This window comes from Solanum stenotomum, chromosome 2 (genome assembly GCF_019186545.1).
Source record: "Solanum stenotomum isolate F172 chromosome 2, ASM1918654v1, whole genome shotgun sequence".
NCBI lineage: Eukaryota > Viridiplantae > Streptophyta > Magnoliopsida > Solanales > Solanaceae > Solanum > Solanum stenotomum.
Window position 1 is genome coordinate 68775947 of NC_064283.1, and position 21816 is coordinate 68797762.

Sequence of the window (21816 nt, forward strand, 5' to 3'; positions counted from 1 at the left end):
CCCAGTTGGCCCAAAGTTGCAAGTAAGCTTTTGCTGCCAGAAACCCTAAAGCCCAAGTCTGCATTTAAACTTTTATTGCTAGAAACCCTCAAGCCCAAGTCAACATTTGGGGTTCTAAAATTCTCCCCACGTGTCTCTGCCATTGCACGTGGCTGGACAGCTTTATCTGCTGCTCCTCTTAACACTACAGAGTCCTCTACAAAAACCTTTGGTCCATCGATGGGAGACCGCTGGGTAAAACCCTTCTCACTGTTGTTTTCTCCGACGGTCACCCTCGCCGGTGCTTCCGTCCGCACCTGCATCGTGTAGAGAAAAGCACCATCATCTATTGTCACTTCCTTTGGCACGTCAGACCCGTTTCCTTTGATTTTGATTCTCGCCCATTTAAGATGATTTCGCAGTTGGGTTTCTTCTTCTGTTTCTATCCACCCCCCACAAAAGTCCCCAATAGCTTTGAAGGTGTGGTGCTCCCAGAAGTGTAACGGCAGACCCACCACCCTGATCCAAATTGCATTGGTTCTATCTCCCCCTGCTGACGCACACACTGTTGGACTCCTCCACTGCATTTTCACCGGCAAGTTTCTCCATACCCAATCCCCTTCGACTACTTGTTCCGCTGTTACCTTGGATGCAAATTCGAAAAGGAAAAAACCCTCCCCCATATCATAAATGTTCAGGCCATGGACTTTTTTCCATAAACTACTTGCCCATCCTCTCACCTCTGTCAAGGTAGGTGCCTCGCCTTTACTAGTCATAAATTCGCCCACCAAACTCTTCTTCAGTACCTCGCTTTGGATGTTTGCATCTCTATTAATGCAGATTCTGCCCCCCCTCTTTATTATCTTTTCTGGCATGTCCTTCCTCCCCTTATTAGTCCATTTGCTGCTCTTTAGCATATCCACATAGGGAATATTGCTATCAACCAGTCTATGTGTCTCTAGATTCCCCACACGCTTGTAACTATGGATGAATCTTCCAATCTTCTCTGCAATACCTGACCATCCTGAGTTAAAAGATAATTCAGGGACTATAATGACTGCCCTTCTTTTACCTCTAACATTTATCAGGCTGATGTATCTTCCGTATTTGTTAAAATTCCTTGCGCAGTAGATCTCTGTGAAATCATCTTTTTTCTTCCACCTTCTGACTGTGTTCCCCTTAGCCTTGGATGCTTCTCGCATAATCGAAGATATCCATTCCATGGCCTTGCCAGTGAAAGATATCCTCGTTATTGACTTTCTACTCCTTTCTGTCCAGTCATACCATTCCCCTGCTGTGCCTGATGTTCTTGTGATGTCATATGATTTGCTGCAAAATAGATCGTGTCGTCCATAATGGAAAAGAAACGAGCCCAGTGGCAAGAAAGAAAAGAGATGAAAGGAAGAAAAAGAGGAAGAAAAGAAAAAGATGCCCGGTGATCGGAAGGATCACCGGAGGAAGATAGTGAAAACTAGGCTATATCATGTCCTCGGGAGTTGTGCCTGGGAGCTTTTTTGTCTCGTAGTTAAATACTTCATCATCTATACATTGTTCTTTACACCAAAAACATAGAGAGGTAGCACAATTCCATTTGATCTGCCTTCAAAACTTCTTTCATATCTCTCTTTCCATATATTCCATCATGTGCATGCTGGTACAATTTTCCACCACTTTGTTGACTTGTGCTCACTCCCCTTCTGATCCAGCGGCTCAGTAAGTTTGCAGTGTGTTCTGGCATTGTCCAATTCTCCCTAGTCATAGAAATGAAGATTGCCCAAATTTGGGATGTTACCTTTCAGTGAAGTAATATGTGAGTGTTAGTTTCAGTAGCCTCCATGCATAGAGGCATTTAGATGCTATTTGGATTTTCCTCTTCTTAAGTGCTTCATGAGTTAGACATGCTATACTCACTACAAACCATGAAAAACATTTCACCTTTGTTGGTGCCATGCTTTTCCATGTAGCTTTCCAGGGGCCTTTTTTTTTTAAACTGGTAACTGTAGCTTTCCAGGGGCCTTTGTAACTTCTTTTTCACCATGTTCTATGATAATGGCCAGTTATTCCCCCAGTCCCTAACAATTCCACATGAATCTAATATTCCAGCTATTAGTAGATTTGCACTGACCTATGGTTACTTCAGGATATGAGATAAAGTTGTATAGACCTGGTAATTCCTCAAGGGTGTACGACTCTACATCTCAGCCATGCATCCTACCAGAATCTTATCTATTATCACCCACCTTGAATTGTTTTCAGTATGGAACTCATCCCATCAATGACTTATCTACATTCATGATCTCGCTCCATGAGTTGTTGACACAGGTTTAGTGCATCGAAAATAACTATTATGGGTGTATTAAAGTAAATAAAACAGAACAGTGTACCATAGACAGAGCAATAGGCTTTTATAGAAGAGTACAAAGTTTCTAACAAAAGGCTCAAGTGTAAACTATAGTGATTTACAATACATCCACTTACTTGGGAACGGATAAGTTCCTTGTATGTAGCAAGCTCATGCAATGCAGAGATAAACTTCATTATGATTGGACCTGACATACGGATGCATTTAAGAGTGATACATAATCTTATTGTTTGATACAAGTAATGATAAGCTTCACAATGTAAGCATGGAGACAACATTAGCATATTACATTAGGCAACCATACTTTGGAAATATAAATGCAGTAAATAACAGACCAACTGCCCATATCACCTCCATCAAGTGACAACAGAACTACAGCTTGAAATTTCACATCAGCATGCATATTTTGCAAATAGAACTACAATTTCATCGATTTATGATATTTTTTAACCAAGGCTTCATGGAATTATTTTATTGATCAAGTTGAAGTTTTCATTGATAATTACAAGGTCAACATGGCCGTATACAAGAGGTATACCAAAAAAGGAGAGACCTACAAAATATGGTCCTCACCAAAAGCCACCCAATCCTCTACACATTCAGGAACTACATGGGTGCACCAAAGGAAAATAAGGGCTCGGAGTGTACTCCTCAATTAAGCAAAGTTCATCTCCACTCCTTCAAAAGATCTACTATTTTTCTCTTTCCAAATGACCCACATTAAAGCTAGAGGACAAGGCTTCATGGAATTATGATATACAAACAATTGAAGACAGAACTTAGTAAGACAAACAAGCAATGGGGGATTTATTAGAATGAACTATCACTGCATAGTGGGTTCGGGCTAGACCACATAATTTTTTTAGTTAACCCCTGATGTACTTTGATGTTATGTAGCCCCATGAATTAGCCCAAGAAGTTTAGAATTGGCTTACGAATTATTTCTTAAGCGTAGTCGCTCTTACTTTGACAAGTTATATGTATGTACATGTAACATTGTATGAATTATACAAATTGAAAATTTGGAATTGTGATATATTAAGGAATTACTATAACGACATGTCACAATGGTTAAGTTTGGACTTTAGGCAACAAACTATATGGACTTTGATGACGAATTGAGCAAATAAAAGAAGTTTAATGTGATGAATGACTGGCGTCTTGAATAGCTTATTAAGAAGACTTGGTTTGGTGTCTAGAACAGTGTTATCAAAGGTGCGCTTTAAGCGCGCTTAAGCCCTGAAGCGTGGCTCAAAACGTGTTGAGCGCTTTGACTCGCTTTATGTGCATTTCAATGTCATCATCAAGGTTCTAAGGCAAACGTTTACTTGCCAATGAGCCTCGTATGAAGAAGTGACACTAAATAATTGATATTTCACTTTATCATAATTTGTTTTCAATTTCTTTGGTCATATATTTGTCATTCATGTTTATAATTATTAGTCTTGGACGAAACATATATATTTGTATTCTTTTCTCCCTTTGCGCATTTTTCATTAAAGCCCACACTTTATTTGCGCTTTGCGCTTAAAGCCCTCACAGACCTTCGAGCTTTTTTGCGCTTTTCGCCTTTGATAACACTGGTCTAGAATGCAGCATTGCTGCATCTCCCTGATGACAATATGCATTTGGTGATTTTTATTTTTTTATTTTTTTTTATGACAAAGGAAACCCGCAGCCGCTATCCTTTGGGTGTGCACAGGGTAAAACCCCCGCTCCTATGCAATAGCTCGCAAACTTTTGAGATTTAAAGTACATTTATGAATCCAAGCCTCGAAGTAGGTGGTATAGGCGACAACTTATTGGGTCTTTAAAATGTGGTATATAGTGAATTTTAAGCAATAACCAAACTGATCCTATGCTCTAAAGTGGGTTGCCAAATTTTGAGATTTAAAGTGATGAATGAGTATAATAAAGTGGAGCAAAATTCATGTAGTAATGTCTACGGATGATGAGAAAGGATTCAAGAAAAGCAATTGCTTGGGCTCTTTACACTATATGAAAGAAGAGAAACCTATGGGTCTGCTTTTGCTACAGCCACGTGAGATAAGGCTTGGGCTGGTGGAGAGATTTTTCTACTAGTTTAGAATCCTGAATCACCAACAGTTTACTATTAGCTCTTGTTTAAGGTACCTATGTGTTCTCTTTGACTACTATTTTAGATATGGACATCAATATTTAGGATTTTAAATGAAGTATTTTTGTTTAGATCATGACATTACGACACGAGTTGGATTTATTCGAAGGATTTGAACTCAGAAATACATGGATTGAGCCCTAAAACCTCAAATTAGTAACTTGAGCATTTGATCCACTTTAAGGACTTCGATTAGAGAACTAATTATATATTTGGATTTAGAAAGTTATGGGTAATCTGAAAATATATTTGGTCCATCAATTTGACCGCACAATGGATGACTTTGACTTTGTCCAAGATTCAATTTGGAGAGATGAATCAAATGGATATGTTTTATATTGATAGGAGGCATTTAACGGAGTTCAGCACAATAATGAGTTGAGAAGCTATGTGGTTAGCTTGTTAATTAAGGTAAGAGAAGACCTTAACCCCCGATTGCTCATTTCCCCTAACTAACATGTCAAATAGTTTGACCTTGCTTAATATGATTTGAAAACATGTTTAACTACCATTCCATGACATACCAACAAGCAGTACAAGTCATGTAAACCTCATCCAATCATCTATATAACTTGGCACGTCTTGAACACTTCCATCCCATACCACACCCATAAAGAGGGACAACAAAAAATAAACCAGTGAGAGGGACAAAGAGAAACAAATATGTGCTTCTCAGAGACATATTATGGAGATTTTCAACAACATGAAAGGCTTTACAATGTCGCCTTCTCAAGGACATCCATATAAGAGCACTAGCTGACAACAATCAGGCTGCCTTTCAAAGTTACCTTCTCAACAACATCCATATAAGAGCACTAGCTGACAACTTTCAGGTTTTAAGTATCTAGCCTGACCTCAATATTGACTCAGCATCTCCCTAGAAGACCGAGAGATTATCCATTAAGCAATTAAGAAAGCTGTGAATTCCTTTAGGGAACATGCCACCTTAGAGAAGAAGAACATTTATATGAGAATTCCAAACTTAATGCCACCTTTGGGGTGTCTAAGTTTTGTTTGATAGAAATACAATTGTTACCTTCCTCAAAAATAAAATAAAATCCAAACTTAGTGTGATCTTCGAGGTGATCATTTATATGAGAATTCCAAAATCCAGCATTAACATTTAAGAGAATAAAAAAAACACCTTCTTCAACAGGCATGATGCACTTATTGACAATTGCAAATAAAATTAGCAAAAATGAGAACTTTGTAATAGTTTGAATGAGTAAAACCAACTAACCTCCTAGGGACACACTGAGAGGATCGTCTAGACCACCACCAAATGCCTCTAATGATTCGGCAAACATGATGTCTCCATTCTGTGATTCTCCAAGAACTTCCCTGAAATAACTAAGTATCAAGAATAGCATCTACCTAAACCAATAAATTCAGATGAAGAAACCATAACTTTCAAACAGAACAAGAGAATGAGATATTTTGCAGAACAACAAATTGGCAACAGCATAGAAAGGGGAAGAACGAGTCACGTGTCAGTGAGACAGAGAGATGAATGATCATTGACTATAAACTTATAGCTTTTAGAGAACCTCTAATTTGCCATGAAAGACAAATTAGTTAGTATTAAAACAAAATGGACCTATAGAGAGCACTGCAGAATGCACCCAAGGGTGTGGCCTCGTAGTCAATGAAGTGAGATTGAGATCCATGAGGTCAGCTTCAAACCCCAACAAAGACCAAACAAAAAAAATTCTAGGTGATTTCTTCCCGCCCGTTCTTGGTGGGAGGTGGTGGGTTTATCCTAAAATTAGTCGAGGTGCGTGCAAATTGATCCAACATTACAGTTATCAAAAAAAGAGCAGAATTCATATAGCCAACTACATTAATTTGGATTGAAATGTAGTTAAATGCACTAAAGATTCCACCTTTTTAAGTCATTAGAGGTAATTACAGTAAAGAGAAGCTATTAAACCAAATAAAATGATAAAATTGAGTACTCACATATACTTCTTACATCCTTTATACAGCTTTTGACATCGATCTCTAAGGTCATCTGTAGTCTGTTCAAGCCCCCTCACCTACAAAGCAACAAAAACAAAAATTGATACAAAATTCCTCAAACACCAAAACCCAGAAAACAATTTTTCAAAGAGATTCAAAAACATAAAAATGAAAAGGGGATCAGAAGAAAAGTTACTTGTTTCTGGAACATAGGAGAATCCTCCAGCTTAATAAACGCAGCCATTGACATATTTCTCTTTCGTTTTTTTTCTCAATTTTTTTTTTTGTATAGAATCAGAATGAATATCTCTCTGATTCTTACTATACTTTCCCAAATGAAGAAGAAGAGAAGCTTTGAATCAGATCTTCATAGTGGCTAATAGGTAGAGCCACTCTGTATATTATTCATTCTTGAGGGTAAAATGTGTATATGTGAGCTGTTGGAGGACCATATTTTATTTCTCAATTGTGAGTTGTAACTATTTTATTTGGTAAGAAACTCGTCCCTTGTGTTAGGTGGCTATAATATTTTGTTACAATCTATCGTTGTTATGTTAGAATAAAAAGTTTAGACGAGTTCTTGCTACGCCACATGATGGTAGGATAGCTTGGGGAGTGATTTTAGATTTAGAAAGGGCTAAATTTGAATGGGTCATAAAGTACTTATGCGATTTCGGTAGGAAAATAAGTTATTTTTAAAAATTTCTTTTCTAGTATTTAGTAATTAAATAAAAATATTATTCTAAAAGTATTTATATATTATAATTTAATAAAGGGGTAGGGGCTATGTGATGGCTGGATGGGTGTATTGAAGGGTTAAGATGAGACAATCGGTGTAAAATATTAATTGTGATTAGGGGTGGTTAATGGTCAATTTGGTTTGATTTTTTTGTATAATCAATTCAAGTTATCATTGTAAACACGTTAAATTGATAGTCAAACATGGAGGAAATTGAAAAGCGCATGATATTTATTTCCCCTACTTTTAATAGGGGAATCAGTTTTAAGAAATTCTTCTTCTTTTTTTAGAGAAATGTTTTCTAAAATATTTGATCAACCAAATATGTAGACATTGAAAAAAAATCATTCACATAAAATACACCATCAATTTTATCCTTTTTCATTACGATTTGAATGTGTTATTAAAAATCATGTTTAGAACAAGTTATACAGATTCAACTGTTTCTTGCTTAAGTTACTAACTTAATTCCAAGAGAATTGGAATCAACTATGTAAATTATCACCAAAATTTAAATTATTCATAAACATTAAAAAAACGACATATAATAAGTTAAATTTATTTTGAATATACACTTTAATTTTTTTAATTTTCCCAAAACTTAATTAAGTCATCTAAACTACATTAGGCAAAATTATATAATGTTAGATTTAACAGAAAGAGTCAAATATATTCTTGAACTAGTCAAAGTAAGTTACTTTTTTATTCAAATGTACTCTCATCGTTATGTTTTTTTATCTAAAAAAATGTCCTCCATCCATCAAAACGGCTTAATAATATCCTTCTTATTAGCAGTTGCTCTATAACAAAGAAAAATAGTCGAATTTTGCATTGACGTATTGAAAATAGAGTAATTTTGCTCTTAATTTAAAGTTCGAGACAAGTGTTCTTAGTTATAAAGAGTTGAGATTAATTTGACTATTTCAAATGACAATTTTTATATAATGTCAATTTCATGTTTTACATAAAGTTTAATTATTTGCATTGATTTTTCAACTAAATACTTATTGTTTCCTTTCAAACTATTATACAGGCTTCAAGTTAAATTGAGATGACTTAAAGTTACGATAACTAATATAAAGTATTCAAGTATAACTGAATTTGATTTTTTTTATCATATCACTCTTAGGTTAGTAAAACAATTTCAATATTATTATTAATATAAAAAATTAATTTTAGAAAATTATGTAAGAAAAAGTACGTAAAATCATGTTTAGAAATAAAAACTCACTCCTAGAAGAATCGAAAATAAAAAATATTTATACTACTTATTATCTTATATGTTATTTTATGTCTCACATATTCACCCACCACCATCACCATCCCTGGCCAAAGAAAATTTTTCAAAAAAAAGACCGAATCATTTAAAATAATTTAAAGATATATTTAGGCTTTTCTCCAAGATTTAAATTAAATTAAAATCTCTATAATGTTGGATTTAATGTGAATCCTGCCACATGTTTTCTTGATCAATTTTTTCCACACATTGTAGTGTCCTTGACTACTAAGTAATAGCTACCACCAAACTCAGAAGCAACAAAAAAAAAAAAATTAATATGGTATCGTCTCGTGGTCAATAGATTAGTTGAGAATTATGTCTTAGATTTCAGTAGAGACAAAAAAAAGAGAAATATTATTTTTTTGGTTTCATTTTATATGAGTTACTTTGACTAGACATGGAGTTTAAGAAAGAAAGGAAGACTTTTGAAAGTTGTGCTATAAAATAAGTGATAGATATTTGTGTGGTTGTAAATCACTTCAATAAAAGTAAAATTGTCATTTTAAAGTTAAATTGTTACTTAATATAGAAATATGTCATACTTTTTTGGACTGATTGTAAATGAAAGTAAATCATATAAACCGGGACAGAAAGATTAACTATTTCTTCCGATTTGGCCAAGTCATGGTGGACATAGATGTTTATTTCTCATATTGTCACTCAACTAATAATTATTTATCTCAAGGAAATTACATTTTTCCTTAATTCAAATTTTCTTCAATAATGAAAGTGATTTCATGAGATAATAACTATTAGTTAAGTGATCATATGATAAATCAACATGTGGACATAGTTATTTGGTACCGAGAGATAAGATGTATCTCGTAGAACTAATCGAAGTCTTAATTAGATAAAATTATCTATACATATGCTAGTGGAGGTAGCATAAACTATATATAATGATGGGAAATAATGTATTTTACGTGAAATTAATTGAGGTATGCGTGAAAATGAGTTTGGACATTTTCAATTATAAAAAGGACAAATAGAAAACTACTCATACTATGAAACACGTGGAATATAATAACATCAATATTCAATTGGATTATTTGTTGTCTTATTTCCACGTGCTACTCGTTCACTGGAGCTAAAGTCATATGAACACAAATAATATTTAATTTGATTACTAATCTAATCTCAGTGATTAAAGAACTACATAAGACAGCACACCAGGCATGACTTAGCATTAATGTGAATGTAGTATATAAGCAAAGTCAACGTTCAAACCCTCGTTTGTCCATAATATAAGTTAAATAAATTTGGAAAGTTGGTCGGTTAAGAATTAACTTACTGTTTAAAAGATGACGGTGCAAAATTTGCGTGGAGATACGAGGAGAGGAGTGATTAGATTAGGAATGAAGACATACGAGACAAGGGTAAGAGTGACTTAAGTAGTCACCAAGACGAGGAAGCGAGTCGAGATGATTGGAGAATGTGAAGAGGTCCTAGTGAGGAGGTGAGAGAGGTTGGTGATGGTAGGTTCGAGGAGGGGTAGAGGTAGGTTGAAGAAGAATTGGGGAGAAGTGATTAGACAAAATATGATGCATCTTCAACTCAATCGGGACATAATCCTAAATAAGAGGATCCGAAGATTGTGAATCAGGGAAGAAGGGTAGTAGTTAATCGAGCATGTCTCGCTATTCTGCGGGGTGGGCTTAGGATAGTTTGACACCTCATATATACTTGTTTCTCCCTTAGTACCAACCGTATAAGCAATATGAATAAGATTTGCATACACTCTATCCTCTACAGATCTCACCTTGTTAGACTGTGAATATGTTGTTGTTAGACTCAATAAGATGGTAGTAATCAAAAGATGCATGGAATTTGAAGCTCTTGACACTCCAACTGAGAAATTTTCAAGGACCAATGTTTTGAAACTCGACGGATAATTAGTTCGTCTCTTTATTCTTTTCCACTTAAATATGCTTGCTTACTTCTAAAAGCAAATCAGACTAACGACAGCAGAAAAAGACTTTTTATTACGTTATCTGAAATGTGATGCCCCAAATGAAGATAGTAGCAATCATATTTTTGTGTAGGGCAAGATTTGAACGATTGTTGCACTCCTAATCCACACATCACGCGTTACACTCCCATTAGAACAAGAAACTCTGTTAAAGAAGTGTTGGAACCTCAATTACAATTACATCTCTCACAAAACATAATGACAACTTTTGAATCAGGAATGTATCATCAACTAGTGAATGTCAATCCAAGTGGTATAAAAGCAAATCTCCTACATACAAACAGCTAAACCTAGAAAAACAAGAAAAGTAGAAAGCCCTTGAGACTTTACAAGAACTGAATCAACAAATCCCTGAGAACTCAGATACATCGATGATGCTTAACTTACGAAGTAACTTCTGCCTTCCAAAAGAATCAAGACACGTTATTCGGGACCTCCATAAGTATAGTACAAACTCATATGCTCAAATGTTCATCTCTTGGCAAGCTTTGGACAGTATCTGACCATCTTCCTGGTGAATGGTCACTGCTATTGGAGGACCCTTGAGCTTCTGCTCTAGCATCCCGGATCATCTTCAAAACATCCTTCATTGTGGGTCGATTCTCGGGTACAAGTGAAACACAAGCCATAGCTACGTTTAAGAGAGCACCGAGTTTCTCTTCCGAGGCTTCATTACTAGAAACAGGTTCATCACCTGATTCAGTTTCTTCTTCTCGAACAGATTTCACCCACCTCGGTATGTCTGATCCGTGTTCTTGAACAAGATCTTGAAATGGAGTTTTTCCCGTGAGAAGCTCCAATAGGAGGACACCAAAGCTATAGACATCGGCCTGATGGGTAAGTGGCCTTCGAATGTCACGACACTCAGGAGCTCTATAGAAGAGGGAAGAAGCACCTGATTCCTCAGGAGAATCTAGATTCCTAAATGGCATGAGGCCATAATCTGTAAGACACGACTCAAAGTCGGCCCCCAAGAGTACATTTGATGATTTCAAGTTTCCATGAGTTAGACCAGGGTTCTGATGGATATGAAGCAATCCAGTAGCCACATCCTCGGCAATTTTGAGACAGGAAGTCCAGTGAAGAGGCTTTGAACCACTATTAGCTCTTGTCCCTGAAAAAGTTAGCAAATCGTAAAAATATAACTTAGTTATCATCTGAAATATTTTTTGAATAACAAAACATATTGGTTGTCCAGATACATGAAAATAAGAAGAGTCCCGGCTATCTTTGAATATGGTCTCTTCAAATATTCGATTGGCACCCCCATGTATTAAACAGCAGATGCAGTCTTACAATGACAAGTAAAAGATAAAACCGCATGAAAGGTAACAAACTATTTGAGGTGGTACTTGCATGCGGAGTGTACAATTACTAGATGCATAAAGCACCTTCCATCCGAACTGCTTTGAATTGTTTTTCCTCGAACCGAGGGTCTATCGAAACTACCTCTTTACCTCCAAGGTAGGGGTAACGTCTGCGTATACTCTACCCTAGCCCAAACCCCACTTTGTGTGATTACACTGGGTATGGTGTTGTTGCATAGCACCTTCCACGTTGTCTTTATTTCAAAAAAAAAACTTAGGTGTGCCTTTAGCACTGTGATTCCGCCATAGGTGATTTAGTGCCTGAAATGGTCTAATGGCCTCACAAAGCAACTCACTTTCAATGCCTTCCACTACTTTACTTGGAAGAAAAGACTAGCATCTAGACTACCTTATTCTTGATTATTACCCAACTTGCTATACTCCACGTAGGGATCTCGATGTTCAACGCGTCGATTGACAATAGTTTATATGATATTTAGCTTTTTTGTTCTTGTCGCTGGTGTATTGCATTCTAGTTTCTCTAAATAGAAGAAAAGTAAATATCATATTGAACACACTCTGGAATACAATATAGGTGCAACTTCAGTTTACTAGGAACAAATCAACTTTAGAACATCTCAAACTATATCACAAGATATAATGTGGAGAGAACAAGAGATGTTGAGCAGATGTTAAAAGCTAAATAGTACAGACAATTATGAAACGTTATAAATAGCGATGGAACTTCTAATCACTAGTGACTAGTGTCAGAAAAATTCAGTTTTTCTGCGTACACACCACCACCCTCCCCAGACCCTAGTTGTGGGACTACACTGGGTACGTTGTTGTTGTCGTTCGTTTTGAATCAGAAGGAAAATGTTGATTTTTTCAGTTATCTTTGGAAGCTTACTGGCCAATTTAACAATTATACCATAAAAGTCCTGAAATCAGCAGAAGGTAAAGAAGCTCTTACGTAAGCAAATTTGAGCAATATGCAGGGTCATTTTATTTGTATTGTTCAGAACTGATCCACCTTATAGTAAAGTTATCACTGAAAACTATGGTTTTGTCTTTCTAATTTCAAAGTATCATGCCTTATCTCCATATATGGTGGACAACTGTTTTGGCTCTATGCAATAAATGACAAGGCCAAAATATGCGAGTGTAGTGGTGACATCATTGTTTTGATTCCTAATTTGAGTTTCCTCCTCCCAGAGGGCCATCTTTTTCACAATCCAACAACAACAAAGTGAAATCTCACAAGTGGGATCTAGAGAGGGTAGAGTATACGCGACCTTACCTCGTTGAGATAGAAAGGTTGTTTCCGAAGGACCCTAGGCTCTTGTGCAGCTAAACAAAGTAGTTATGAAAGGAAAAATGGCATTGAAGAAATATGGCAAATAATAAGGAAAGCACAAAGCATTCATAAAATTAACTGTAACAACAACAAAATAGTGCAATAACCGAAACACAATAGACATCTTTTTCAGAATCCATTTGAATGAAATATCATCCTTCGTAAGATTCCAAAAGGCCAATATATAACTATACTCCCCTTTTGTTCTTTATCCTCTTTTCGTATAATATCCGTAGTCGTAGAGAACAAGATGAGAAGAGTTTACTTATTTGATTATTGATTTTTTTTTAACTTAATTATTTAAACAAAACAATTTTTTTCTATAATCTTCACATCAGTATACCAAAGCAAGTTTGGAACTTCCTTTACAAATTTACATATTTGTCCTACTTGGCCAGCTATCTCAATTCTTTGTTGGCTCCTACAAGCTTCCTTTGTTGGCCCTCTCTTCCCCACCATCACCAAACAGAACCCACAGGAGAGACCAGAAAGTGATACACTACCAAACCAATTATATGGAAATTATTCAAAAATAACAAAAAAACAAACTAAGAAGGGACAGAATACTGAAGAAGATATAGAAACATATTAAAAAGTATAAACAATTCAAGGAAAATGTGCAAAGTACACAAATATAAACACAAAAAAATAGGAAAATAAAGTGACACTAAAGTCCTCCAATGCTCCCCCACAAAACAGCCAAGCATAAAGAGGTAACAAATTTGAACTCAAAATAAGAAAATGACTCATGTCAATAAAGCAGCCGAATCTTCGAGAGATTGAGTTATAAACTAGTGATCTCATGAAAAAGAATTTGTCCCCACTTGGTATTTGCACAAAACTAAACTAGTTTAACCTCAAGAGAGGATAAACTATTCGATAACTAATTTAGTAAAAAAACACATGTAATGCATCTATTCGATCGATGCATATACTAGACGTAAATAAGTTACCTCCCCTTATCTTATTCCACCTTATACCACTCAAGTGCAAGTTCATCCCGCCAAATTTATCCCTTTTTAACTTCCTTTCACTATTCATGAGCTCAACTATACCTGTTTTTTCCTCCTTTCACTACTCACGAGAGTTCAGTACACAAAAATGGATAAAAGCAAAATGTAATATAAATAAATAAATGAACGACGGAATACGTACCATGAACGAGGGAGAAGAGGCTGCCATTAGGGAAATAATCATAAACAAGCAAACGTTCTTCCTTAGCTTGAAAATATGCTCGGAGTGGGACCAAGTTAGGATGTCTTAGCCTACCAATAATCTCCACATGCCTCCGGAATTCCTCTAACCTCGGAAACCTCGAATCCCTCAACCGCTTCACTGTCACAATGTAGCCGGATTCCATCACGGCTTTATATGTACTTCCTATTATACCCCTCCCTAATGTCTCGGCTGATGCTTTCAACAAATCCTCTAAGGTGTAATTCATTTGTTGATCACCTGGTCCACAAAACACCAATGTCCCTAGTCCTCCACTTCCTTGATCCCATGAAAATGCCCCTTCTTTTCCACCATTATTACCATCCCTGCCACCACCACCACCACCACTGCCATTGCCACTGCGACTAGTCCCCTCTTCTTCCCCTCCCCCTCCCCCGCCTCCACCGGCTTCAACTCCTTTACTCTTTCCATCTTGAGTTTTTCTTCTTCGTTTTCGAACACATGCTATAAAAATCACCATCAAAACACAGAGGATCAAGATTCCAGCGACCACTGGGACAATGATGATGATAACCTTTTTGCTTTTTTTATGATGAGATACATTTTCTGGAATGATGGGATACGATGGACTAGTTGAAGGACAGTTATTATGCAGTTGTACTCCGCACAATTTGACATTTCCGGCGAAAGATGATTCATTGAACCGAGATAACGCCGGAGTATTCGGGATTTCACCAGAAAGTTGATTGTTTGACACATTAAAGAACCTTAAACTGAGCTGATTCAACGGTGGGATTTCTCCGGTGAAGTGATTGTCTTCTAGATAAAGAACATACAACCGGGATAAATTTGTTAACGCCGGAGGAATGTCACCGGAGAGTTTGTTTCCAGCGAGAACCACAACTTTGATACGGTGGAGGAGGGTAATGGTAGCCGGAAACTCACCGGAAAAGTTGTTGTTGTTGAGGAAAAGGGATTTCAGATTGGAAAGTCCGGCAAGGTTTGGGATTTGGCCGGAAATGGAGTTTTCTTTGAAGCTTAAAACTCGTAATTGATCTAGTTGATTGAGAGCATTTTGGTCCAATAAACCACTCAAATTGAGATTTTCAACAACAAGCTTAGTAACTCTACCTTTCATGCATTCTTTAACACCTTGCCATTGGCAAAAATCAGTTCCTTTTTTCCAATCAAGAAAATTTGAGGGGTCTATTGTGGATTTCAATGCTAAAAGTGCTTCAGCATCATCTGATCTTACAAGTGGAAAAACTATGGAAAATATTGAGAAAATGAAAAACAAGAATTTGTGACTAGAACAGTACCTTAAGAACAAAACTGGGTTCTTGATTTCCATTGAAATTGACATTTCCATTGTTGAATGATTGAGCATTAAGTTGTTCAATTCTAGAGGAAAAATGGGTTCTTGATTTTCATTGAACTTGACAATTTTGAGCACTGAAATGCTCAATACAGAGCTAAAAATGGAGTCTTGACACTAAAATACTCAACTTACAGAGCTAAAAATGGAGTCTTAACACTAAAGGGATCTAATGCAGAGCTAAAAATGGAGTCTTGAGACTAAAGGGGTCTCTACAAAAATGGATTCTTGATTTGGTAGGGTGTCACCATGGATGAATGGGAAACAAGAAAGTCCAAAGTGCAGAGCTAAAAATGGAGTTTTGAGACTAAAGAGGTCTGCAAAAATGGATTCTTGATTTGGTTGGGTGTCACCATTGATGAATGGAAACAAGAAAGTTCATTAAAAATGGAGTTTTTTTTTTGATCATTTGGATTTTCATAGGACAAAAGTAGAGTATTTTCTTATTTGATGATTAAATCTTGAAATGTAAAAGATCCAAAAGACATTTTCCTTTCTGTCTATAAAGGTTTTAACAAGATCACTATCAACACAAGAATCTTCAGATCTACCAATTAGTGTCATTATCATCAATTGACAAACAAAAACTTTGACCACAAAACTATAAAATCAACAACTACTCCAAAACAAACTCAATTTATTGAACTTCCTCATCACCATCACTACCCTTTTTTTCACTCTTCACTACTACTTTCACTTTTCATAAAACCCCAAAACCCAAAAATAAAAAATTACAAAAAAATACCATATAATAAAATAAAGAATTTCAAAACTTGGGGTTTTGGTTTCTTGAATTATTTTTCACCTAAACTTCACATGACAGACCGCAGAGATTGCAGAGACACCCAAAAATGCTTCTAAAAACAATGATTTGTGTGTCTAATAAAATAACACTTTTTTTTGCTGAATTTTAAAAAGAAAAACACATTGGATAACTAAAAACATTTACTTGGTGACATTGGATCCAATACCCACCACCAACCAAACAATTCTAAAAACAAAAACAAAATTTTTATTTATTTTTTCTATTTTTCTTGAAATTTGGTCTGCAAAACCATGTTATGCCAACATTGTCATCAGTCTTTTATAAAGAGGGGAAAAAGTGTTTTTTATTTTATTTTATTTTTTTAGTGAGATAAAAATGGGGTCTCTCTCAAGAAATAGGTGAAAAAATTGAAGGCTATGGTAGATTGTAATTAATGCATTCATGTTTGTGATAGATACATGGACAGTTTATTTGTTCACAAAAAAGTTTCTCTTTTTATTTTTTTTGACATTGACCTTACTTGTAACGTTTTTAGGTTAGTTATAATGTCAAAATATTCGTTTTAGCTTATTAAGGATATAATTCTGAAAATACAAAAATAGGTCGTGAAATATAAAAGAAGGCAAGTAATTGAGTGTGGTCTAGTTTTCTACATATTGTTTTCTTTACTATGAATTGTGATTATGGTATTATTTGTTGTTGTTATTGTTCCTTCATTAATGTATTTTTTGATATATTTTATTTAAGTCGAAGGTTTATTGAAAACATTCGTTTTATCTTCACAAGGTAGACTTCACTTGTGGAATCATAACAAATATGTTATTGTTGTTGATATAAATGACTTATAACTAACAAATATAAATAATTCTAATCGAGTGGTCAAATGTGTATTTTCTCTTAAAGTTATAGTCATATTTATAAGAGATCACGATTATAAGATTTTAAGTTTACGCGTTTTGAATTATAATAATTTTATTTATAAAATTATTGATAGATTATTATATTATTAACTACACTGATGGTGTTACTCGAGGATCTTTTAAAAATAACCTCTTTATTTCTATGAAGTAAGAACAAGATCGCATATAGTTTATCTTTCCTAGAATTTGCTTATGAGATCACACAATAAATATGTTATCTAAGTAATTTTTTAATTATATTATAAATATAAGATATGAGACAAACTAACTGATTTTTACCAAATATGAATTTTCTATTACATCTCTTACTAAACTGGATTCGTTACTAAATATTTAGTATTTATGCACCATAACCTCACATTAATTAGAAGAATAAAGTTGAAAAAATATTGAAGGCCATAATTACTATTAGACTTATATGGCAAGTATTTTAAGATAGAAATTATACATAAATACTTAAAACATAAAAGTTAATAGGATTTAGATCAAGAGATCTCATTAGAAAATAAATAATGTAACAAAAACATTATTGTGATATATAAGAAGATACTAATTATAGTAAATATTTGCAGTACAATCATTTTTTTCGCTAATTCATATTCGCATTGGATAAATCTGTTAACGAAAACGTATTAGTTATATCAAATATAAATTATGAAATTAGTTCATTAATTTATATTCGCATTGGATAGGTCCGTTAAAGAAAACGAACTAGTTATATCAAATATGAATTATGAAATTAGTTGACTTAGAAAAATAAAATGAAAAAACATTTTAATATGACCTAACAATTTCATAAAATGCATGGTAATAATAATTCACTCCATTTATTTTTATTTCTTTTAAGAGACAAGATAATGTTCCAAACACTATGACCATGCAAAACCAGCTGTCATTTAATAAATCAATACACTTTTATATACAGTTAGTTACTTTTAATTTTATATTTATAAGTTATAATAAAAATAAGTTACACATGTTTATACATTGAGAAAAATAAACAATCTTATTTTCCAGTCACTTAAATTTAGAGATAATATTTTAATAATCATACACATACTGAGTTCATAGTCGTCTTGATATGCCATCATCTTTGTCAGTGAATGCTTTATCCTCAATATGAAATATCCCGAAGCAAATCCGAATTTAATTAAACTCTAATATGAATATCAAACATCGAATAGAAAAAAAAAAGTAGTAACTGACATAGCATTAATGAAATGTGTTTGTTTGTTGTGAAAAAAATAAAATGAACAAATTAGAAAAGTCATAGTAATTTCATTAAATGTAAAAATGTCAAGGAGCATATGGTATATAAACAGTATAATATAATAATTTAATTCCATTAATATACTTTATATGACAAACAGATGCTCCAACATTATGACAATGCAAAACCAGCTATGTCATTTAATAAATTTTTAATACACACTCTATTAACAACTTTCTTATTATGATCGATGTTAAGAAAATAAATCGTCTTAATCACCGATAAGGATGGTAGTGGAGCGACAAATACTTTTTCATTCTTAAGCAGAGATTTCAGGTTCGAGTCTTCCCGGTATGGAGTGATCTTTATTAGGGAGCACTTCACCACCCATATGGAACTTCCCAATACGAATTCGAATTTAATCAAACTCTAATATAGATATCAGACATCGAATGAAAAATAATAAGTAAAAAAGTACTCTTTATAGGAATATTATTTTGGTTTCCACACTTATGTGAGGGCCCTAACTAATTTTTAACACACACTAGGTAAAAGTCTCATTTAAAAATGAACTGTTTCCTATCAAAAACAATTTATATTCAAAATTCGAATAAAGGTTTTTCTATCCGCTCCGCCACAACTCTTATCGGTGGTATGAAATTAATTGACTTAACTCTTAAAAAATGCCTTTCTCTTTTCATTGAAAAATAAAATGACCTAACAATTTTCCTTTAATGTATACTAACGTAAAAAAGCATGGTATAATAATTTAATCACATTTACTTTGTGTGACAAACAAATACTCCAAACATTTTACAATTTATGACCATACAAAACCAGCTATGTCATTTAATAAATCAATACATACTCTTTTTATTCAACTTTAATAAGAAGGTAGAGTGAATGATAAATTTATGTGGTCCAATATTTTTGCGGTATTTTTTCATTCATTAATTCATTCTAGTTATATATATGATGCAAAAATAAAATAATATTGTAATTTAAAGCTGTAAAAAACATCAATTATGAAACTGTCTTGGCATTAATTGAATTGAATTGAATTGGAAACTTTTCTTCAAAGTAACTAATTTGGTGATTTAATTGATTAGTAGTTATGACTTATGACTAATACTCAAAAGAGTATTAAGTACAACCAACATTACGTGTGATGGAATGGTTTTGGATATTTTTGCGCTTAATCAGAGGTCGGTCTTGATTTGAGTTTCTAAGAATGAAAAAATCTTGTTGGAAGCACACTCATAGAAATGAATCCTGCAATACACGATTTCAAATTTAGTTTAATTCCAATTAAAATATCGAACATCGGATAATAAATAAAATAAAAAAAATTAAAAAATAGTAAGGACGTAATATGTACTACTACTAACTACTAAGTAATAACTTGTATATTTAGGTTTTATTAGAAGACACGGAAAGGAAAAGTAAGAAAATGAAGTTAATTGATAGGGATAATTTAACAACCCTTCAATGAGATTTTGTTGGCACCTTTATATAGTTTCATGGTTTTCTTTTCACTAGATTACAAGAAGTGTGTTATTTGGTAGGAACTATTACAAAATGTTTAACGAAATACACTTTAACTATCAGGTGTTCATTTTTTCTATCTGAATATAAAAAGTGAATCATTGATAGTTGATGTGTGGTTCGATAAATCTTTGGTGATAGTTCAAGTATGAAACTAAAAAAACTGACATATTTTACCCTAATCCGGACTCCCATTTTGTAAAATTACACCAAATATGTTGCACCTTTCTCGTTCTTTTTATTCCAAAAAAATAAAAATAACTTAATGTTTATAAAAATCTTAAAGGGTGTGAAACAAGCCTTGAAATTAATAAATGTGACAACTTTGACCAGCCAAGATTAAAGCCTCACTTAAATCGGGATTAAGTTTACAACAAACATAATAGACATTATAAGGTTCTATAGCTATAGTTTTGATAATTGCGCTCCATAGCAATTGTTCTGCTTGCTATGAAGGTTGTGGTTTGTATATTTTGCTTGCGAATATACAAATAGGGTAAGTATATATAAATTCTGTATTTATATATTTAGGAATTTTTCAGAACACCAAACAGGGTAAATTTATTATGAATTTTTCATAAATCGTATATAAATAGCTAGGGTAAGCATATACAAAATTCTGGATTTATAAAATCAAGAACTGAAATATACAAATTCAGGATTTATACAAATGAGATGAATTATACAAATCAAGCGAATAGCAAGAATTGAAAAAACGATAATCGCGAATTATAATTTTTTTAAACTGTAACTATAGTACCTAATATAAGCTAAATGTTTGCTATTTTGCATAATTTTCTCAAACTAAAAAGGATGTAAAATATAATATTTAAAACTAAAACTTTTTTAATGATTATAAAATACAAAATATACCCACCTCCCACTATTTCCTCGGGGAAAAAGAAGAAGAAGAGATTCATATATTTTCTTAACAAGAAGCTTGTTTGATTGCAATCATTGATCGCTTGCTTGATCAGAAGGCCGGATGCAATTATACTTTTTCTGTTCTCGCTACTACTTACTATTACACAGGAGCTAGTATTGCTACTGAAGCTTATTAACTTTTTTGTTCTCGCTACTACTTACTATTACATATGAGCTAGTATTGCTACTGGAGCTTATTAACTTTTTAGTTCTCGGTACTACTTACTATTACACAAGAGCTAATATTGGTACTGGAACTTATTAAGTTTTCTGTTCTCGCTACAACTTACTATTACACATACACTAGTATTGCTACTGGAGCTTATTATTTTTCAGTTTTCGCTACTACTTACTATTACCCAGAGCTAGTATTGCAATTGAAGCATATTAACTTTTATATTCTCGCTACTACTTACTATTACACAAGAGCTAGAATTGCTACCGGAGCTTATTAACTTTTATGTTCTCGCTACTACTTACTATTACACAGGAGCTAGTATTGCTACTGGAGCTTATTAACTTTTCTATTCTCGCTACTATTTACTATTATACAATAGCTACTATTGCTACGGGAGCTTATTAACTTTTATGTTCTCACAACTACTTACTATTACACAGGATTGCTACGGGAGCTTATAAGCAGAGCAAGAAAAAGTGAAGATACCATACTATTGAAGAATAGGGAAATAGGATCCTGCATCATAAAATGCTTTGATCCCACTATAAAATTAAGGTAGGGTTTTCACTTTCACAACCCAGCTCATTGAAGTTTAGTTTATAGCTACACATACTATTGACACATTTAAAATCAC

General features: G+C 33.9%; 2 protein-coding genes across 2 annotated transcripts in view; both read right to left on the reverse strand.

Moving 5' to 3' along the window:
• Positions 1–6881, reverse strand: part of LOC125854869 (ADP-ribosylation factor GTPase-activating protein AGD2-like) — a 24478-nt gene extending 17597 nt beyond the window's left edge. Inside the window, exons 1-4 of the mRNA XM_049534455.1 lie at positions 6634–6881; positions 6438–6514; positions 5719–5819; positions 2458–2528 (exon numbers count right to left, since the gene is read on the reverse strand). Of these exons, the coding sequence (XP_049390412.1) occupies positions 2458–2528; positions 5719–5819; positions 6438–6514; positions 6634–6687 (303 nt within the window). The 5' untranslated portion in view covers positions 6688–6881. The remainder of the gene's footprint in view (positions 1–2457; positions 2529–5718; positions 5820–6437; positions 6515–6633) is intronic.
• Positions 6882–10558: 3677 nt separating this feature from the next.
• On the reverse strand, positions 10559–16690 carry LOC125855079 (inactive leucine-rich repeat receptor-like serine/threonine-protein kinase At1g60630). Its single transcript, XM_049534735.1, has 2 exons — positions 14244–16690; positions 10559–11538 (listed from the first exon to the last, which is right to left on the reverse strand). Exons 1-2 carry the CDS (start codon positions 15649–15651, stop codon positions 10880–10882), a joined length of 2067 nt encoding a protein of 688 aa, XP_049390692.1. The 5' UTR covers positions 15652–16690; the 3' UTR covers positions 10559–10879.
• Positions 16691–21816: the final 5126 nt, after the last annotated feature.

Excerpts from the sequence above, each read along its gene's own strand:
- LOC125855079 (XM_049534735.1), bottom strand. The coding sequence starts at position 15,651 with ATGCTCAATCATTCAACAATGGAAATGTCAATTTCAATGGAAATCAAG. Across the intron at positions 11,539-14,243 it reads CCTCTTCTCCCTCGTTCATG|GGACAAGAGCTAATAGTGGT; the intron begins GTACGTATTCCG and ends TAACTTTTTCAG.